The sequence below is a fragment of the Carcharodon carcharias genome, chromosome 6 (assembly GCF_017639515.1).
Source record: "Carcharodon carcharias isolate sCarCar2 chromosome 6, sCarCar2.pri, whole genome shotgun sequence".
In the NCBI taxonomy this organism is placed as follows: domain Eukaryota; kingdom Metazoa; phylum Chordata; class Chondrichthyes; order Lamniformes; family Lamnidae; genus Carcharodon; species Carcharodon carcharias.
In genome coordinates, this window is record NC_054472.1 from 143,696,182 (window position 1) to 143,718,317 (window position 22,136).

General features: G+C 41.7%; 1 protein-coding gene across 4 annotated transcripts in view; it reads right to left on the minus strand.

The window, feature by feature from the left end:
* smarcc1a (SWI/SNF related, matrix associated, actin dependent regulator of chromatin, subfamily c, member 1a) overlaps window positions 1-22,136 on the minus strand; it is a 223,774-nt gene that overhangs the window by 75,509 nt on the left and 126,129 nt on the right. For 3 of the 4 annotated variants that reach the window (XM_041189168.1, XM_041189166.1, XM_041189169.1), the window contains 2 exons: window positions 14,334-14,392; window positions 3,137-3,263 (listed from right to left, as the gene is read on the minus strand). In XM_041189168.1, the coding sequence (XP_041045102.1) occupies window positions 3,137-3,263; window positions 14,334-14,392 (186 nt within the window). The remainder of the gene's footprint in view (window positions 1-3,136; window positions 3,264-14,333; window positions 14,393-22,136) is intronic. The other variant, XM_041189167.1, reaches the window with a different exon arrangement.

The following is a 22,136-nucleotide window of genomic DNA, read 5'->3' on the forward strand; positions in this document are numbered from 1 at the left end:
CTTAACCTCCCCTTAATAACTAAAATGAGTGTCTTTCCAGCTTAAGTCACATCACTTAGAAACAACCAACTTTCTCAACACCCATTAACCTTGGGGAAGACTATTTGTTCTGTTCAATTGGAGCTCCTCCAGATTGTCTCAAACTCAGCGGTGGAGGAGCTCATTCCAGCACTCATCTCTCCACACTCCTCTTCGATCTGTGCTCGGAATGTGGCAGACAAAAAAAAAGTATTTAACGCACTTCCCTTGTTGCCCAGAAGGCACTAAGAGCCAACCTTGTCAGATGGAGCTGAAGTCACAGCATGTGAGGTTACACAAGTCTCTTCCTCAAGGTCAAAATTGAGCCACTTAGGTTTTTATGATTTTTATGATTATTAGGTTTTCATGATTTTTTTTTGGGCAAACCCACAAGTTTCCAGACTTCTTGGTTTCTAACCATATGTCAGCTCAAGAAACTATCATTTTTCCTAATATTATTGTGGGATATTTTAAAGCAGGCTCATGTTTATATGGTTCTGCGTGTGGGACTAATTTAATTAAAATAGAGACAGTTAGACTGCAAGGTTTAAATTATCAAAGAACTGAGGTGTAAAACACGCGTTTGAAATAGAGGTGAGTAAGCTAGGGAGGTCTCAGCAGAGACAGAGTGAATGGAATTTGCATTTTTAGGTAAGTGGGAAAGGTGTTTGAGTTTCAAAGGGACATGGAAAATGTTTACAACTAGCAAAATAAATAAGGCAAGATTGTTACGTTGATTTCTAGCAAAAGTGCTGGCCACAATGATAACATGAAAGATTTTTATACTCTGGGACAAGTAACTTCTAAAAACAAGTGGAAACAATGGGATTACACATCAAAAGTGATTAAATATATTTAAAGAAGGGTGGAAGGCTGTGTGAGGTGTGGCCGAGAGATCTGGCAAGTGACCATGTAAAAGAGACTTGGGGGAAAAAGCCTCTAGCCACCCTTCAGAAGTTTGCTGTTCCAGTAACTAGAGTGGTGTTAAAAACCTTTTTAAGTCCATTGTTCAGTGGGCGTTTGTGGTAAAACTTATGACGAATTTATAAATTAGGAAATCTATTTGGACTGTTGCCTTCAAGCGGGTGTGTAGTTGGGAATCTGGTTAAGTATAAATTTTGGGACAAGTTATAAAACAGTGTAACTGTAACCTTGCTTGTGTGTTTAAGCTTTTCCTTCTTCTGTTAATAAATGTTTTAATTTAATCTTTAAAATCCCTAAAGGTGGTAGTGGAATCACGACTTCAGTGCACAAGCCTTCTCATAATAAAAACAAATTGCAAAATCGTTGTGATAGCGTGGCCAAGTTTCCCTTGTGGATTTGGTCAGCCTGGCAACTACCATCTGTCACATCAAAACAACCACTACCACGAGGCTATTGTACACTTCTCTTCAACTTTTTCTCCATTTCTGGAGACACTAATATTCATTCTAAGTCTACTGATTCCCAGGGCTACATTGATTGCACTTCTTCACATCCAGCTTACTCTAAGAACTCCATCATTCCATTCTCCCAGTTTCTCCATCGCATTGGCTCTGATAACCACAATGGCACTCAAGAATCGTCTTCCTTTTGTTCAACTGAGGATTCCCCAGGATAGTTGACAGGGCCCTCAATTGCATCCAACTCATTTTCTGTATTTCTGCTCTCAGCCCTTCCCTCCCTCCCAGAACCTCGAGAGCTTTTCCCTCATCCTCACTTTCCACCACACGAGCCTCCATATTCAAAGGATCATCCTCTGCCATTTCTGCCACCTCCAGCATGGTGCCACCACCAAACACATCTTCCTCTCCCCTGTCAGAAAACCGTTCCCTCCATGACAACCTAGTTCACTCCTCTATTACCACCAATACTCAAACCCCTCCACAGCACCTTTTCATGCAATCACAGCTGGTGCAACAGCTGCCCTTTTACCTCCTCTCTCCTCACTGTCGCAAGGACCCAAATACTCCTTCCAAGTGAAACAACAATTTATTTGTGCTTCTTCCAATTCAGTAGGGAGATCTAACAGACTGAGTGACTGCTTTGCAGAACACCTGCTCAGTCGCAAGCACGACCCCAAACTTCCAGTTGCTTGCTATTTTAACTCACCACCCTGCTCTCATACTTGTCCTTGGCCTCCTGCAAAGTTCCAGTGAAGTTCATTGCAAGCTGGAGGAGCAGCATCTCCCCTTCCAATTAGGCATTTTACAGCCTTCTGGACTCAATATTGAGTTAAACAACTTCAGACCATGAACTCTGTCCTTCATTTTGGTTTTCCACCACCTGCCACCTCCCAACACCCCCCAAGTGTCAGATTTGCTTTCATGCTTCTGCTCTCAGACAGCTGCTCATTATTCTCTCAATAACACTCACTCTGTACCAATTCTTTGTTTCTTTGCTACAACCATTACCACTCCCTTTGCCTTTACTTGCATGACATCTTTGCCATTTAATCTGTCCCAATCTCTACTCCATGCCAGGCTTTCCTTTATGTTCCACTTTCTCCTCCCCCCTCAACAGACCATAAGACCATAAGACAAAGGAGCAGAAATTAGGCCATTCGGCCCATCGAGTCTGCTCTGCCATTCAATCATGGCTGATAAGTTTCTCAACCCCATTGTCCCGCCTTCTCCCCGTAACCTTTGATTACCTTACCAATCAAGAACCTATCTTGGTCTTAAATACACTCAATGACCTGGCCTCCACAGCTTTCTGTGGCAATGAATTCCATAGATTCACCATTCTCTGGTTAAAGAAATGTCTCCTCATCTCTGTTCTAAAAGGTCTTCCCTTTACTCTGAGGCTGTGCCCTCAGGTCCTAGTCTCTCCCACTAATGGAAATTAACAGCATAAAACTCATCACATTTCTAGCTCCCACAAGTTCCCAAAGGGTCATATTCAAATCAAAACGTTAAGGGTTTCTATAACCAAAGATGCTGCCCGGCCTGCTGAATTTTACAAAACTTAGTTTTCATTTCAGATCTTCAGCATCCACAGTATTTTGTTTAAATATTACCCTACATTTGTCACTTGCCTCTATGTTCACAAATCAATTTCAATTCACGTTCAATTTCACTTCCTGTTCAGAGTCTACTTCAAAGTAATTCACTGCAATAAAAGTGCTTCTTCCACCTACCTGGCTTAATGTCCATGCTAGCTGGCTCCCCTTCCATGGGTTTTTCCAATGCCAACTCCTTGGGAGATGAGACTTGCATCTTCTCTGTACTCTCGGAAGCTGCTTCAGTCTCCTCTTTGTTTTCCACCTGGTAAAAGGCAAAAATGTCTGTTGAATACATAATTCCATTTGTGACAAATATCTAGTTCATGGTTCATGTTAACTTTATAGAGGTAATGTTTAATTGTGGGAAGATTATTGTTGTGAACTTAAGGTAATTAAAATGTTGGGCTTTGAAGATTACCAGAACACCTAAAAGGAAATGGCAGTTCAGAAGGCTACCTTTCGCCGGTAGATCAATGATTACTTCGGTGCTGCTTCATGCTCTTGTTGGGACCTGGAAAAATTTATTAATTTTGCTTCCAATCTCCACCCCTCCATCAATTTCACATGGTCCATCTCTGACACTTCCCTTCCCTTCCTTGACCTCTGTCTCAATTTCTGGTGATAGACTGTCCACCAATATCCATTACGAGCCTACCAACTCCCACAGCTACCTCGACTACAGCTCCTCACACCCCGCTTCCTGTAAGGACTCCATCCCATTCTCTCAGTTCCTTCGCCTCTGTCGCATCCGTTCCGATGATGCTACCTTGAAAAACAGTTCCTCTGACATGTTCTCCTTCTTCCTTAACCGAGGTTTTCCCACCCACGGTAGTTGACAGGGCCCTCAAGCGTGTCCGGCCCATCTCCCGCGCATCCACCCTCACGCCTGCTCCTCCCTCCCAGAATCATGATAGGGTCTCCCTTGTCCTCACTTATCACCCCACCAGCCTCCGCCTTCAAAGGATCATCCTCCACCATTTCCACCAACTCCAGCATGATGCCACCACCAAACACATCTTCCTTTCACACCCCCTGGCGGCATTCCGTAGGGATCGTTCCCTCCCTGGCACCCTGGTCCACTCCTCCATCACCCCCTACTCCTCAAGCCCTACCTACGGCACCTGCCCATGCACATGCAAAATATGCAATACCTGCCCCTTCATTTCCTCTCTCCTCACCATCCAAGGGCCCAAACACTCCTTTCAATTGAAGCAGCATTTCACCTGCATTTCCCCCAACTTAGTATACTGCATTCGTTGCTCCCAATGCGGTGTCCTCTACACTGGAGAGACCAAACGCAGACTGGGCGACCGCCTTGCAGAACACTTTCGGTCTGTCTGCAAGAATGACCCAAACCTCCCTGTCGCTTGCCATTTTAACACTCCACCCTGCTCTCTTGCCCACGTCTGTCCTTGGCTTGCAGCATTGTTCCAGTGAAGCTCAACGCAAATTGAAGGAACAGCACCTCATCTTCCGACTAGGCACTTTACAGTCTTCCGGACTGAATATTGAGTTCAACAACTTTAGATCTAGAACTCACAGCTCCATCCCCACCCCCTTTCCGTTTCTTCCCCCTCCCTTTTGTTTTTTCCGATAATTTATATAGATTTTTCTTTTCCCATCTATTTCCATTATTTTTAAATCTATACCTTTTATGCCCTTTTAGTCTTATTTCACCCCACCACCACTAGAGTCATCTGTACCTTGCATGTCCTGCTATCCATTCTTAATTAGCACATTCTTTTAGATAATATCACCACCTTCAACACCTCTTTGTTCTTTTGTCTGTGACATCTTTTGGTTATCTGCTCATATCACTGCTTGCTTGTCTCTACAACCTCCCCCGAACACCACTCCCCCAACCATAAACCAGCTTATATTTCGCCCCTATCCTATTTTTACTTAGTTCTGTTGAAGGGTCATGAGGACCCAAAACGTCAACTTCGTTCTTCTCTGCCGATGCTGCCAGACCTGCTGAGTTTTTCCAGGTGTTTCTGTTTTTATTTCAGTAGGCTACCCATGTTGTTTAACATAGTCAGAATAGAAGAGATAGAGCCATAAAACAGCAGGTGGGCTTATTTAACTGAAGACTTGGATGTCTACACTACCTGCAAAGAAATGCAATCCAGAGAGAGGTTTTGTTGTGGGTGTCAGAGCTAAGTTAGTTTAAAAGCATCCAGTGAACCGTGAAAGACCATGTCATCAGGGAGATATGTGGAGCTTAAGATGATTCCCTGCTTTCAGTTTATCTGAGTTTTTAATGGGAGAGGGGGGTAGGTTGCAATTTGGACCCTGTGCAGTTTGCAGATCACAGAAGCCCTGGGAGCTGTTAGCAGGCTCTACGCAGTTCAGGCTGGTCATGAAGCTATTAATGTATATTATATTTAGGAACATTTTTTTCAACCATAGGGGTTCAGTCAGTTATGTCTAAATTGGATTAAAGCCAGCTGGTCTGAGTGCTTTGATATGTACTAGCTTTGATATCACAGAATCACAGTGTGGAAGAGGCCCTTCGGTCCATCGAGTCTGCACCGACACATGAAAAACACCTGACCTACCTACCTAATCCCATTTAACAGCACTTGGCTCATAGCCTTGAATGTTATGACATGCCAAGTGCTCATCCAGGTACTTTTTAAAGAATGAGGCAACCCCCCTCCACCACTGTCCGAGGCAGCGCATTCCAGACTGTCACCACCCTCTGGGTAAAAAAGTTTTTCCTCACATACCCCCCTAAGCCTCCTGCCCCTCACCTTGAATTTATGCCCCCTTGTGACTGACCCTTCAACTAAAGGGAATAGCTGCTCCCTACCCACCCTGTCCATGCCCCTCATAATCTTGTACACCTCGATCAGGTCACCCCTCAGTCTTCTCTGCTCCAACGAAAACAACCCAAGTCTATTCAACCCCTCTTCATAACTTAAATGTTTCATCCCAGGCAACATCCTGGTGAATCTCCTCTGCACCCCCTCCAGTGCAATCACATCCTTCCTATAATGTGAGCGACCAGAACTGCACACAGTACTCCAGTTGTGGGGGGCCTCACCAAGGTTCTATACAACTCCAACATGACCTCCCTACTTTTGTAATCTATGCCTCGACTGATAAAGGCAAGTCCCATATGCCTTTTTCACCACCCCACTAACATGCCCCTCCGCCTTCAGAGATCTATGGACACACACGCCAAAGTCCATTTGTTCCTCAGAACTTCCTAGTACCATGCCGTTCATTGAATGCTTCCTTGTCAAATTACTCCTTCCAAAGTGTATCACCTCATACTTTTCAGGGTTAAATTCCATCTGCCACTTATCTGCCCATTTGACCATCCCGTCTATATCTTCCTGTTGCCTAAGACACTAAACCTCACTGTCAATCACCCAGCCAATCTTTGTGTCATCCGCAAACTTACTAATCCTAACCCCCACGTCGTCATCTATGTTGTTTATATAAATGACAAATAATAGGGGACGAGCACAGATCCCTGGGGTACGCCACTGGACACTGGATTCCAGTCACTAAAACAGCCTTCTATCATCACCCTCTGCCTCCTACAACTAAGCCAATTTTGAATCCACCTCATCAAATTACCCTGTATCCTATGTGCATTTGTCTTCTTTATAAGTCTCCTACGTGGGACGTTGTCAAAGGCTTTGCTGAAATCCATTTAAAATACAGCAACTGCACTACCCTCATCTACACACCTGGTCAGCTCCTCAAAAAATTCCATCAAATTTATTAGGCATGACCTCGTTCTGAGAAAGCCATGCTGACTATCCCTGATCAAACCTTGCCTCTCCAAGTGGAGATAGATACTCTCCTTAGAAATTTCTCCAATAGTTTCCCCACCATTGACATGAGACTCACTGGCCTGTAGTTTCCTGGCTTCTCTACAGCCCTTCTTAAATATGCAACAGAGATAGCGTGCATTTGCATTTTTTTTTTGAATGAAGCATTCAAGAAGTGGAGTGAAAACTGACATCTTTCTAGCAGCTACCGAACAATATTACAAATAAAATTGATGTTCTGAAAGGAATTTAATTGTTAAAAGGTGAAGTTCAAAGAGGTTGTTGGTACAATGAGAATTAACACTCAATGGGACTGGTAGATATAACTTCAGTAGTTTTTGGGTGTGCAGGCAGAGGCAATGGAAGGTCAAAAGGCAGTTGCAAGCCTCTGAATGGCTTCACAGTGAGAGGAAGCTCATTTTGAATTCTTAATGGTTTGCTTGCTGTTTGGTTAAGTCTATGGGTTGCCTTAATGGAGATTAGTTTGGGAATTTGTTAAAAGTTATGATAGTAGTAACTTGCAGCCTTGTGTATATACAGTTTTAAGCTGTGTAAATTAATAAAATGTTTCAATTAGTTTCATGTAAAACCTCGCAGATGGTCTGATTCCTGAATTTAGAGTCGCATCTCAAACATAACACTTAAAACTATAGCTTATGACAGTTGTTTAAGGTTTCCCTCTGCGGTTTTTTAAGGAACTCTGCTTTAAATTGTATTAGCCTAACAATTGGGGGCTGTGCCAGGATAAATTATATTGCTAATTCCTTGATTGGTTAGGAATTGATGAATCTTAAGCTTATGAGCACGAGGAGCACTTGGAATTCAGGAGTTGACGAGGAGATCCTTAGAAGTGATTAGACTGCAATGTGGCTTTGGCAATTGCTAAGACTTGTCTGGGAGAAGAAGAGATTTAACTCCCATTATGGTTTTTTTACCTTTGCAGTTCCTCAACTCTACCCACACAGATTCTACATCATCTGACCCTACGTCGTTTCTTGCTATCGATTTAATTTCATTTTTTACTAACAAAGCAACCCCACCCCCTCTGCCAATCCGCCTATCTTTTCGATAGGATGTATATTCTTGGATATTTAGCTCCCAGTCCTGATCCCCTTGCAGCCATGTCTCCGTGATGCCCACCACATCATAACTGCCAATTTCAATCTGCGCCACAAGCTCATTTACCTTATTTCGTATACTGCATGCATTCAGATACAACATCTTCAGTCCTGTATTTCCCGTCCCTTTTCTCATTGTCGTCCCTTTAGCTGATGTGCTTGAAGTTAGATTCCTAGCCCTTTCCAAACACTATGTCCTATTTTGTGTTCTGGAGACTTTAATAGCCTCTGCTGAGCTCTGCTTTCTTTTCAGTCTTTTCATAATTTTCCATGAAGTTAAATCCACCCCCCACACTCTAACCTGCTGCTTTGTTTCCCATTAGTGAAGGTGAAAGGAAGGCAGGTAGTCAGGGAAGGGGAGTAGCTGGAAGTTCCCAAGCAAGTTTTTTCTCAGAACAAAAAGGAAGGTGCTGAAAGTAGAAGAGACATTCAAAAATTGTGTTTTCATTGTAACAAAGTGAGGCACACGAAGTCAGTGTGTTGGAGCTTGCAGGAAAAATTTGTAGGAATTATTGGGTTAGAGATTTACTCTGGAAGTAAAAGTACTGTGGGTTCTAAGGTTCAGGCACAGGAGAAACCAGTGGTTTGTGTATAGGTGAAACAGGGAGAATCAGTGAAAGGTAAAGAAGTGGGTTGCTTTCACAGTTTACTCAAGAGAATTCTGAGGAGCAGGTCGCAGAAATGTTTCAAGACTTTGTATGTAAGGGAGGGTCTTTCCATGGGTACAGGGTGGAGTGGGTAAAGTTCTTAACATTTTAAGAGATACAGGGGCCAGTTAATCCTTAACGTTGTGGGATAGTGATATTTGTTGTTCAGGGAGAGTGTTGCAGGAGAAAATAATAAGTGGGGTTCATGGAGATGCTAAATCCATTCCATTGTGCAAGGTAAATTTAAAGAGCAAATGGAAGACGGGTGAAGTTATAATTAGAGTGGTGGAAAAGTTGCCCATTGCATGGGTTCAATTTATTCTGGGTAATGATATAGCTGGATCGCAAATGTGGGTGATGCCTATGGTAGTTCAGCAGCTTGCACAAGTGCTTGCAACAGAAGTGCTCCAGAAAAAACATCCTGGATTGTTTCCTGATTGTGTTATAATGGTATTAATAGGACAGAGGCAAGAACAAAATAAAGATAAGTAGGCAGTTCAAAGGCAAGAAGGTGGTGTCAAAATCCAATGAGCTGGCATGGTATTTGATAACATTATTCCCAAGGAAGCAATGCAGGAAAGTTCAGATCAGTTGAAGTGTTAAACTCAAAGAGATTAGTGGAGTTACAGAAAAATGATTTGCAATTAAAACAGTTATATCAGAAAGCTTATTCAGAGACCGAAGCAAAATGTATTCCAGTGTGTTATTGTCTTCAAGGGAATATATTAATGTGAAAATGATGATCGGATCATGTCTCAGCAAATGAAATCTGAAGGGAGGTGCATCAGATCATTATCCCCTTAGGTTTTGGAATGGGATTGTGAGGAGTGCTCATGAAATTCCAATAGGGGGATATTTGGGAATCAGGATAAAATAGAGGTATTTCTTTTGGCCAGGATTGCATTGGGATGTAGTCAAATTCTGTAGAACCTGCCACATATGTCAAGTAGCAAGAAAAGCACAAGCAGTGATTAAGCCTGCACTTTTAATTCCAATTCAAGAATTTGAAGAACCTTTTACCAGGGTCATGATTGTGTAGGACCCCTCCCTAAAACTAAAAGTGGAAATCAGTATTTATTAACAATAATGGACGTGTCTACTAAGTTTCCTGAAGCGATACCTTTAAGAAATATTACAACTTAAGAAGATTGTGGAGGAGTTAATCAAATTTTTCATAAGATGTGGTTTATCGAAGGAAATACAATCAGACCAGGGGTCAAATTTAATGTCACAGTTGTTTAAGGAAGTAATGAACAGTTTTGGGATAAAATAGTTTAAGTCAACAGCTTATCATCTGGAGTCACAAGGACCTTTGGAAAGAAGGCATCAATTTTTAAAGTTTGACAAGAGTATGCTGTCTTGGCTATGCACAGGATTTTAGGAGTTTAGCAAAAGGATTTTATTAATAAGAGGACAAAAGTAGAGAGATTGCAACACAAGAATGAGGCTGTGAAGTTCAAGCTCATCTTTTTCATGAGATCCAACTCCTGCTCCCTTGACCTCATTCCCACAAAACTGATGATCCAACTTCCTTTTCTGGTCTCCTTGTGAGCTGATCTTGGAAATGGTTCTCTCTTCAGATCTTGCCCCTCTCTCATTCAAAACTATCAACGCGCTTCAAAAAAAAGTCCCAGACCCCCACTTTCCTTGCAAACTACCGTCTGACCTCCAACTTCCCTTTCTTCACCAAAGTCCTTGAACATGTTGCCATCCCTCAAATCCATCCCCATCTCTTCTGCAACTCTTATGTTTGAATCCCTCCAATCAAGTTTCCTACCCTGTCACAGTATCGGAGTAGCTCTGATCAAAGTCACAAATGACATCCTAAGTTAACTCTGACAAAGATAAGCTATCACTCCTCATCCTTCTCTACCTGTTTACAGCCTTTGGCACGTTTGACGACACCATCCTCGTGCAATGCCCGCCCACAGTCATACAGCTGGGTGGGACTGCATTCACCTGGTTTCATTCTTACTAATCTTATCATAGCCAGAATATCACTTCCAAAGGCTTCTTGTCCTCTTCCCATTCCATCACCTTGAGTGTGCCCCAAGAATAAATCCTTGGTCCCCTCCAATTTTCTTCGACATGCTGCCCCTTGACACCATCTGAAAGCACACAGTTAGTTTTCAAATGCTTTAGCCTCAGCATATCTGTTTGGCAGTGGACAACGTGCACCTATCAAGAACAAAGGTTCAATAACTTCCATCTCTGGGGTCAAAGATGCATCTTTGGCATCACATGGAAAGATAACGTTACCAACGAAGCAGTCCTTTCTCCGGCTAACATGCCAAACAAGCTAGTGCTCATCAAAGGTGGCTTCCTTGGCTTGAGAACGTGCACAGGATGGAAGATGGCTACATCGTCAAGGATATGCTATACACAGCGGTACCGTGCGCCAGCAGGGCTGCCAAAGTTCCAATTCAATGATGCTGTCAAAAGGGACATGAAAGCCTACGACATTAATTACAATCGATAGAAATGGCTACACCAGCTGAGGGCAGAAGTTTTCCACCACCATGACGTGTGGTTTCAGAACCTCCAAAGCAGACACCAGCACTGCAAACAAGGCATCAGCAGAGATTGGCATTGGCCATTGGCAAGGGACAATTTCACATGCAGTAATTGTGGCAAACTACTTTTTCAGAATCGGCTTGCTCAGCCATCAAAAGCACAGCCGATGATCACATGAGACTTCAAAATTCTAAAGCTGCATTACCATAATCAATCAGATGAAAGGATGTTAACCAGTTTTCAAATGAGCGCTGAAGACACCCAGTTTTAACTCTCTCAACTCCTCCACTGTTGCTAAGTTATTAGACTGTTTATCTGACATGCACTGCAGGAGTAAAAATCTCCTCCAATTAAATATTGGGGTACCAAACCAACATCTTTGGATAAAAGCAAAATACTGCAGATGCTGGAAATCTGAAACAAAAACAAAAATTGCTGGAAAAAACTCAGCAGGTCTGACAGCTTCCGCGGAGAGAAAGGCAGGGTTAATGTTTCAAGTCCGTATGACTCTTCTTCAGAACTAAAGATAAGTAGATTCTCTTTAAGATTGCTTATTTCCACCCATGTCACATTACCTGGCATCACCCCTGCCTCCATTTATCTGCTATTGAAACCCACATCCATGCCTTTGTTTCGAGACTTGACTGTTCCAAAGTAATCCTGACTGGTGCCTCACATTTTACCCTCCATAAACTTGAGGTCATCCAAAACTATGTTGCCAAAATCCTTACTTGTATCGAGCCCCACGCATCTGTTGCCGGCTGATCTCCACTCGCTCCACTTAAGCAATGTTTCAACCTTAAGAATATCATCCTCATTTTTAAATGGCATCACCCTTTTCTATTTCTATGGTCTCCTCCAATCCCATAACCCTCCAAGATAATTATCTAATTCTGGCCTCGAACAACTCCAAGATTCACTGTTCCACCACTGGAGGCCATGCCTTCAGCTGCATAGATCTTAAACTATGGAATTCCATCCCTAAACTTGCCCGCTTCTCCACCCATCTCTCCTTCTTGAAAACATTCCTTCAAACCTGTCAGTCAAGTTTTTGGCCATCTAACACTATCACCTTATGCAGCTGTGTCACATTTTGCTATTTACAACTCCTGCAAAGGAATCGAAACATTTTGTTGCAATAAAGGTACTATATAATAAAGTTGTTGTTGTTGCATATCAGCAAACATGGGGATAATAGATGATAGTGGCCTGGGCAAGTTAGGATACAGGCAGAGTTTTCGATGAGCCCAGATTTATGAAGAATGGAAACGGAAGGCTGATCACGTGAGCATTGGAACATTAGAGTCTGAGGTAAATAAGAAGCACAGATGAGGGCTTCAGCTACAAATGGCCTAAAGCAAAAAGGGAGCTGTGCAATATTGAGGTGAAAATGAGTCTTCTTGGTGGAGTCACCCAACATCTCAACAACTTTCTCTCCTGATAGAGTGTGGTTGGTTTCTGCACTTAACTTCAATTAAACAATAACATAAAAGCTTGTAAAAAAAATAAACCAATTGCAAAAAAACCAACAGCTGATTCTTAACTTCTGGGAAATGCATAGCTAGAACACTACCATCAGACTCTTCTCTTCCATGTGTGTTTTTTGTCTCCCTAAAGAAAGTTTGAGTGAGATAATGTTTACATTAAACCTTCAATGCAAAAGAAGGGATGGCGTGGGAAGTGGCAGGGGTAAGAAGCTCGAGAGATAGGTAGTTGGTTTATTGTACCAATTGTGATGATACAAGTAAAACAATAATTCATAAGTTACAGAAAATTAAAATTAAAATAAAGTATGATATAAAAGGATTGCACAATTATGATCATTTCAACATTTAAATAATTGAAAGATGCGGTGAAAATTTTGGCACAGATGATCACGAAGTAGAATCAGCATGGACGGAAATTAGAAACAAAGGACAGCAAATGCTGGTGGGAACTAAAAGGTCCTCGAATACTGGTTACATCATCAGGCAGGGCATTATGCAAGAAATAATTAGAAGTTTAACAAAGAAAATATCATAATTGTGGGGGACTTGAATATTCACGTAGACTGGATATCAAATTAACAAAGGTATCCTGGAGATGAGTTTGTAGAATACTCACAGCAATTTCTAGAACAAGCTATTTCAGATCTAGTATTGTGTAATGAGACCTGATTAATTAGAAATCTCAGTCAAAGATCCTCTGAGGAATAAGTGATGTTTCAGAGCTTCAGACATATTCCAGTCCAAAACAAGAATCTTAAACCTAAACCAATTACCCAAGTTTTAAGGGAGTGCTGATTAAGGTTGATTGAGTAAATGCACCAAAAAGTTAGAGCAGTAAATAAAGTGGGAAAATTTTAAAGTCACCAAGAGGTTGAAAAGTGATTTGAAGGTGATAAAACAAAGCTTGGAGGGAAAGCAAGCTATCAGGAGAGCAGAAAAAGCTGCTAAGTGAAACAGACAGGTTAAGTGAGTGGGCAACAAGGTGGAAGGTGGAGCATAATGTGGGTAAGTCTGAGATTATTCACTCTCGTCGGAAGAAAAGCAGAATTTTATTTAACAGGTGTAAATGTTGAGGTTCAGAAAGACTTGGGTGCAATCACATAAGAAACAGAGTTAACATGCAGGTACAGAAAATAATCAGGAAGGCAAATGGCACATTGGCCTTTACTGCAAGGAGTGGAGTTCAAGAACACGGAAGCTTGGATCCAACTTTGAGGTTTTGGTGAGACGACACCTGGAGGAGTATGCACAGTTTTGGTCTCCATTACTGAGACTAGCTTAACATTCCAGATTTATTGATTAATTGAATTTAAGTTCACTAGACACCATTGCAGGATTTGAACTTGTGTCCCAAGAGCTTTAATCCAGGACTTGCACTATGCTACTGACCCCATGCTCCTAATTATGTAGTTATCAAGACTGAAACTCCAATGTAGTGCTGCATTATGTCAAGAATATATTTTCAGATGAGACTTCAGACCAAGGTCTTGTCATCAATGTTTTAAGATCCGAACAACAAGCAATGACACAGAACAAGAAATTCTCACTTTTCTGGCCAACATTCTTCCCTCAACCAATGCCACCAGTAACAGATTAACTGATCATGTATTTCATGATTGCTTGTATGTTATCTCTTGTGCAAGAATGGATTCTTAACAGTTACTGCATTTCAACAATAATTCAATGCAACAAGTACTTTGGGATGTTTCCCCACCACTAAAAGGGACTGTACAAACTTCTTAGCATGCTCCCATTGGTGCGCTGAATACCATTTCACTCACTTTTTCTGGTTCTTGCCCTTCAGATTCCTGAGTTTCCATCTTTTCCTCTTCAACATCTGCTGCATAAAGCAAAAGTGAAAATATTACAACATTATGCACAACATTTGCTACAATTCCAAATATACAGTACATTTCGTTAACTTAATAGTGGAGAACACCCAAGAGCCACACTCATTTTCCCTCTAAAAACCACACTGGAATAGCTGTCATATAATTAATTGTCCCAATCACCTTTTGCTGAAGCAACATTGGTGACTGAATACACATAGATGGTAACTGCATGCTGTCATACCATGTTAGTCATCACAACTAATATCCAGAACTACAACCATACAACAAGGCTCAAGGACAATCAAGAGCAAGAAGTCTGGCTGACCTTCCCCTACCTGAGCCCACTGGTAGGAAAGCCAATTATAGCTACTCTGCTAACTGCACAGATCAAAGCTCCAACTTGATGACATGTATAATTTATTAACGAGTGTGAGAAAGATCGGGGTATTTTAGTTTGTGTGCACAAATATTACTTCAGTGTTGGTTGGCTCCTGTTGAATTTGCACTTTGAGATTTGTCAGTGGCTTGCAATCCTGCTGTCTCCTCAGTTATGGCAAATCCCCTAAATGAGAACACCAAAATGTTACCAGCAGCTTCAGAGATGTGGAAAGTGAGGACATGGATTTAACCTTTTATGGCATAGGAGCTTCCGCGTTACCAGCGTAATCAATCCCACATAAACCAGCCAAACGAACAAAAGATTGCAGGATTCTAAATGTAAATTGCAACAATCGTATATGTGGCTTTTTAAAAATCTCACTTGAAGCTAGATGTAGGGAAGTTTCCAGGTATTTCTGTTTCTGTTTTTGTTTTGGATTTCCAGCATCCACAGTTTTTTGTTTTTATCTTTATTCTAATCAATTAACCTAATATAAACACCTATCGTGTGAAGCAAAACAGCTATGAGGCTTCAAATATATAGCTCTGTACCCTAAATTAGTTTTGTTTAACTTGTTTCTTAAAGGAGAAGCAGTCATTCTGAGAAATTATGCAACCTATATATCCATGGAATTAAGTTCTGTCATCAGTTCTTGTAACTAGGTCATTCTCTTGTCTTTTCTTACTTAGGATCAGAGTCATTGAGGGCTACAGCACAGAAAGAGGCCCTTCGGCCCATCGAGTCTGCGCCAGTCAAACAAGTACCTAACTATTCTAATCCCCTTTTCCAGCACTCGGCACATAGCCTTGTATGCCATGGCATCGCAAGTGCACATCCAAATACTTCTTAAATGTTGAGGGTTTCTGCCTCTACCACCCTTTCAGGCAGTGAGTTCCAGATTCCCACCACTCTCTGGGTGAAAAAATTCTTCCTCACATCCCCTCTAAACCTCCTACCCATTACCTTAAATCTGTGCCCCCTGGTTATTGGTCCCTCCACCAAGGGGAAAAGTTCCTTCCTGTCTACTCTATCTATGCCCCTCAATTTTATACAACTCAATCATGTTCCCACTCAATCTCTCCTGCTCCAGGGAAAATAACCCCCATCTATCCAATCTCTCCTCATAACTAAAACTCTCCAGCTCAGGCAACATCAAGGTAAATCTCCCCAAAACTCTCTCTAGTGCAACTGCATCCCTCCTATAATGCATATTTCAGAACTGCATGCAATACTCTAGCTGTGGCTTAACCAGTGTTTTATACAGTTCAAGCATAACCTCCCTGCTCTTATATTCTATGCCTTGGCTAATAAAGACAAGTATCCCTTATGCCTTCTTAACCACCTTATCTACCTGTCCCGCTATCTTAAGGGACCGGTGGACATGTACATGTACAAGGCCTCTCTAATCTTCAGTACTTCCCAGGGTCCTACCATTCATCCTGTATTCCCGTGCCTGTTTAGGTTACAGGATGTATTAATTGAATGTGCCAAGGCGTTTTTTACAAGTGCGTCTTGCTACCTGAACTTCAACACGTTAATAATTTTTATACACTTTACACTCATAGTAAACTTGTTCCAAGCACTAGCTTGGATACGACAAAAAGCACCAGCAAAGCAGCTCCCATAACCAAAGCAGTGACAGGTGCCTGTCCTAATAAGAATTCTACGGGATATCTATACATTACACATTTGGGACGATGGGTCCAACATTATATCATTGGAGCTTGACACAAAATGCTGTTTTATTTCAAATAAGTGGACAAAGAAAATATCTTCAGGCACCCCACTAAGTAGAAAGCCATAAAATTTAGTGAAATAACAGGAAAGTTATAATGAGGACGACAGCCCCAAAAGTAATTGAGACATTAAAGGGCCAGGCAGGAGGCAAGAAGAAATTACATCAGAAGACAACCGTCACCCTTAAGAAACCAATCATGCATCACCCAAATCAATCAGGGACCGATCAGTACTGGCTGGGCCAGAGTTCAGGAGGAATACTGGAGCACGCACATGAGCTGTGTCCAAGAAAGAATTAAAAAGCACCAGCTTCCAGCTGGCAGGTGCGCTGAACTGGAAACTAAAAACAAGATGCTGCTTTGGGGCAAGCGTGCACACGTGAGCGAAGACTACGTGTTGCCTTGCGCCCATGGCTGTTAATCAGGAACTTTGTTGAGCCAGTAAAGTCGCTGCCTAGGTATATTAAGTATTACTTTTTGTTGTTTAATCAACGTATCTGGAGTTGCATCACTAGATTGTCTCCTATTGGTTGAATGGTTAAATTCTCAAAAGAATAACTTAATATTGATCAAGTGCAGACTCTCAGATTTGGAGGTTAAACACCCCGAAAGTTAACACCCACACACCCAGATTGAAACAACATGCACAAAAAGTTTCCACCTATTACAACCATTTGAAGTGCTTCTCAAAATTAATTTTCCTTTTTATTGCACATGGAATTAGTAGGCATAATTTTACATATTGATAGCAATTCATTTACAGTGAAGTTGACTGTCAGCCTGGGTCTTGCTATCATCTCATCTCTAAGTCACAATGTTCTGAGTTCAAGTCCCGATCCAGGACTCCACAAAAATCTACGCTGACAATGAAGAAGCATTGGAGTACCGCATTGCTGAAAAAAAATAGATATGCCATCAAAGCTTTTCACCTTGCACTCATCAGGATAGCTTAAGAGAATTTTCCAACAGTAACGGGGAAACAACCATTCACACTACATGAGAAGAGTGCGCTAATTTGTTGGCAAATGAGCTCTGATTGATGAGGGCGTTGCCATGGAGAATGTCCAGCTTTGTCCAAATTCAAACCAGGCAAGTCGGCTAGGATTGGGCAAGGCATTGTCCTAGCGAATGAACTTTCCCTGAGCTTTTCTTTGGTTGAAAAAAGACACAATGTGTGGACATGTTCCTTTTGTTTGCCAAGGACAAAACGCTGTTTGTGTGAATTGATGTAGCTTCCAGCATGTGAAATTGAGTTACACTGCAAGCCTGACTGACAACCTTAAATTGGTTTTCAGTGTAATTCTTAGCACAATCTGCAGGTGTTGCCCAATCAAAATCTCATCTAATGTCGTACACTGTTTTGAGTTTTGCAAGCACAGGCTGGTTGGGAATGGTCAGTATTTTACCTGTTGCGAGCAGCCAAGGGAATGCGCCATTTGAAGCAATCGCCAATCGTTGGGGCATCTGGCCAATATACCTGGCATCACGCTAAAACCAAAATTCATACACCACATTGCTCATTTGTGTGATAGGCAGAATATCTTGTTGGATTGGTGGCAGCATCCTGTTACTGGAGAATACCACTCATGTTGCTACCACCTGGCAACAATTTTCACGCTTATGTCTTTGGCAGTTCGCAACGTACAAAATACTCACCAGATTGACCAGGCTGTGCTTGCAAAACTCAACAGAAAGTGTCCAACATTAAATGCAATTCTGCAATTGGACAACACCTGCTAACCAATCCTGATTAGTTTTCAGCGTAAATCTTAGCGCAACGTAAGATCATTAGTCGGGCTCAATATGGCTTTCGCATGTTAGAAGTCACATATACTCACAGCCCTTTGCAGACAAATGCAACGTGTCCGCACATTGTTCCTTTTTTTCAACTGACCAAAAGTTTAGGGAACAGTCATTCCCTGGTTCATTCCCAATGGCAATATCTTGACCAGAATCGACCCGCCTGGCTTGAATTTGAACAAAGCCGGACAGTTAATAGTTCCATGTTGCATTCTCAATGGCAATGCCTCCACCAGAGTCCAGTTGCCAACCAATCAGCATTCTCTTCTCATACATTCTTAATTGTTTTTCCCCATTACTGTTGGAAAATTCTTGTGAGCCATCTTGATGAGTGCAAGGTGAGAAGCTTTGATAACATGTCTCTTTTTTCAAAAATACGCAAGTGCTACGTTACTGGAGGAGCCACCTACTGGATCAGACATTAAATCCAGCCCCCATCTGCTTGCTTGGGTGGATGTTAAAGATCTCATGGCACTACTTCAAAGACCAGAGTTAACCTCGGTGTCTCAGCCAATATTCATCCCTCAATCAACAATAGTAACATGTGGTCAGTACCACATGGTTGTTTGAGAGTTTGTGGTGTGCAAATTAATTGCCATGTTTCTCACACTGAAACAATGATTACACTGCAAAGTCCTTAATTGGCTCAAGTACTTTGAGACAGTGTCTGTAAAAAGCACCACTTAAAATCTGGTGAACATTATGGGAAAGTTTTATTCCAGTATTTTAAAATGAGGTTGCTCATATTTTGTGGTAAGCCTATTTTCAGCTGTATTGATGAAATTGCACCAAGTTAGCACTCAAATACAAAAAAATGTTTTCGCAATATAGGTGGAAACATGTATGTTCTATTATACTTTGGCCAAAGTGAACATAGGCCCCTTAGAGAATGAGACTGGGGAAATAATAATGGGAAACTGGGGAAATAATAATGGGAAACGGCAGAGGAGTTTAATAAATACTTTGCATCAGTATTCACGGTAGAGAACACGAATAGCATTCCAAAAACACTAAGTAATCATGGGGCAAAAGGCAGGGGGAGGAAATAAATACAATAACTATCACTATAGAAAAAGTACTAAGGAAACTAATGGGGCTAAAGCCCGAAAAGTCAACTGGATTGCATCCTAGGATATTCAAGGAAATAGCTGCAGAGATTGTGGATGCACTGGTAGCAATCTTTCAAGAATACTAAAGTTCTGGAAAAGTCCAAGAGGATTGGAAAGCTGCCAATGTAACTCCCTTGCTCAAAAATGGAGGGAAACATAAAGCAGTTAACTCTTGGCCAGTTAGCTTAAAATCCATCATTGGGAAAACGTTAGCGTTAATGTAATAGATGTAATATATTTGGATTTCCAAAAGGCGTTCGATAAGGTACCACACATAAGGCTACTCAAGTAAGAGCCCATGCTGTTGGGGGATAGAATATTAGCATGAATAGCGGATTCACTAATTAATAGAAGAGAGTTGGGATAAAGGTGGCATTTTCAGGATGGTAATCTGTAACTAGTGGAGTACCACAGGGATCAGTGGTGGCCACAATAATTTACAATACATATTAATGACTTAGATGAAGGAAATGAATGTACTATCACCAAGTTTGCGTATGACACAAAAATAGATGGGAAGACAGGTGGTGAGGATGACACAAAGAGTCCACAGAGGGACACAGACAGGTTAAGCGAGTGTGAAAAAAACTTGGCACATGCAATATATTGAGGGAAAATGTGAGGTTGTGAATTTTGGCAGGAAGAATTGAGGAGCTGAATATTATTTAAACTGAGAAAGACTACTGAAAGCTACAGCAGACGGAGATTTGGAAGTCCTCATGCATGAATCACAAAATGCTAACATACAAGCTCAGAAGGTAATAGGTAAGGTAAATGGAATGATGGCCTTTATTTCAAAGGGAATGGAGTATAAAAATAGGGAAGTCTTGATAAAACTATACAAGGTACTAGTTAGACCATAGCTAGAACACTGAACAGTTTTGGTCCCTTTAGCTAAGGAAAAATATACTGGCATTGGAGGCAGTTCAGAGAAGGTTCACTAGGTTGATCGCAGGTATGGAAGGATTTTCTTATGAGGAGAGATTGAGTAGGTTGGGCCTGTACTTAATGGAGTTTAGAAGAATGAGAAGCGACCTTATTGAAACACAGATTCTTAGCGGACTTGACAGGGTAGGTGCTGGGAGGTTGTTCCCCATGTACGAGAATCTAGGGATAGAGGGCATAATATCAGAGGAAGGGGTCACCCATTTAAGACAGAGAAAGGGAAGAATTTCTTCTGAGGGTAGCGATTCTGAGGAATTCTTTACTGCAGAGGGCTGTAGAGGCTGGGTCATTAAGTATATTCAAGGCTGAGGTAGACAGATTTTTAATCAGTATGGGAATCAAGGGTTATAGGGAAAAGGCAGGAAAAAGTGGAGTTGAGGATTATCAGATCAGCCATGATCTCACTGAATGGTGCAGCAGACTCGCTGAGCCGAATGGTCTACTTCTGCTCCTACATCTTATGGCACATGAAAGATCTTGCATTTGGGATTGTACAAATGAACTTAGGCAGACATGAACCATAATCTCACTGTGGAAAAACAGTGCAATTTGTGCTCAACTTGTTGACTGTGCCCAAAGCAGAAGTTCTACCCTTTATGCCATTCTCAAGGTTCAATGGTGCTCACCTGTGCAGCCCAAAATAACTAGCTCAGTTCACACCAGGAAGTGCCTTCACTCACTTAGCCAAAAGGCAAGCAAAAACACCTCTATTTCAGAACCCATAAATGCAGTGAAGCTGAATTCAATAGATCAGAGAGTCTGTGAGCTGGAACCAGGAAAATTACCAAAGATACTGGATCATTACAGAGATGCTGCCAGACCAGGATTTCCCAGTATTTTCTTTTATGTTATACTTCCAACATCTATGTTACTTTGCCTCCTGCAAAGTGAACTTGCAAGATTATTCTTGATAGTTGTTAGTTCACATCAAAACAGCAAAAACTACTTGGATATTTTCATGTAAACTTTTTAAAATGGAGGTTAGCAGGGCTGCAATAGCCAAGTTGCAAAAGCCAAACACTTGTTTATCCCTCCACCGAACTACCAGATCAGGATTCAAGCATAACCAAGACCTATACTACAGTGCAGCACCAAGGGAATGCTGTATTAACTAAAACATAAGAAAATTAAAGCACCGCCAACCTGTCCCAAAGATGGGGAGGGGGAGGTGGTGTGTGATGGTGAGGTGGGGGCACTCAAGATTCTATAGGACTATTTGAAAAGCAACAATCAGTTGTCCCACCATCCTGCTCACCAATCCTTAACCCATTTAACCAAAGGCTACATTAAAGGCCCTGTATCAATGAAGAGAAAACTTGTTACCTTTTTGTATTAAAAAAATGCAGCGAGTGGTTAGGATTTGGAAAGCGCTATCTGAAAGCATGGTGGAGGAAGATTCAATGAAGCATTCAAAAGGAAATTAGAATGTTACCTGAAAAGGAAGAATGGGCAGGGTTGCAGGGAGGAGGCAAGGGTCTGGTATTCGGCGAGTTGTTCATTCGGAGAGCTGGTGCAGACACAATGGGCCAAATGGCCGCCTTCTCTGCTATAACAATTCTGTGATAAATGTAAGCTGCTATTCTCCCTGTTAACTGCTTATTTTATTTCAGCTTGATATCACTGGTGGAGAACATTTACTGTACTTGGGTTCGGTTGGTCCCAATACATCAGTTCAAATGCTTAATACTTTCACTCATACCCCATCACCAGGCTTCAAACTCTAGTAACTCGTTACATCCTAGACTAAGATCCTTCTTGCCTTCAATACCTTCTCCCAGTGTCG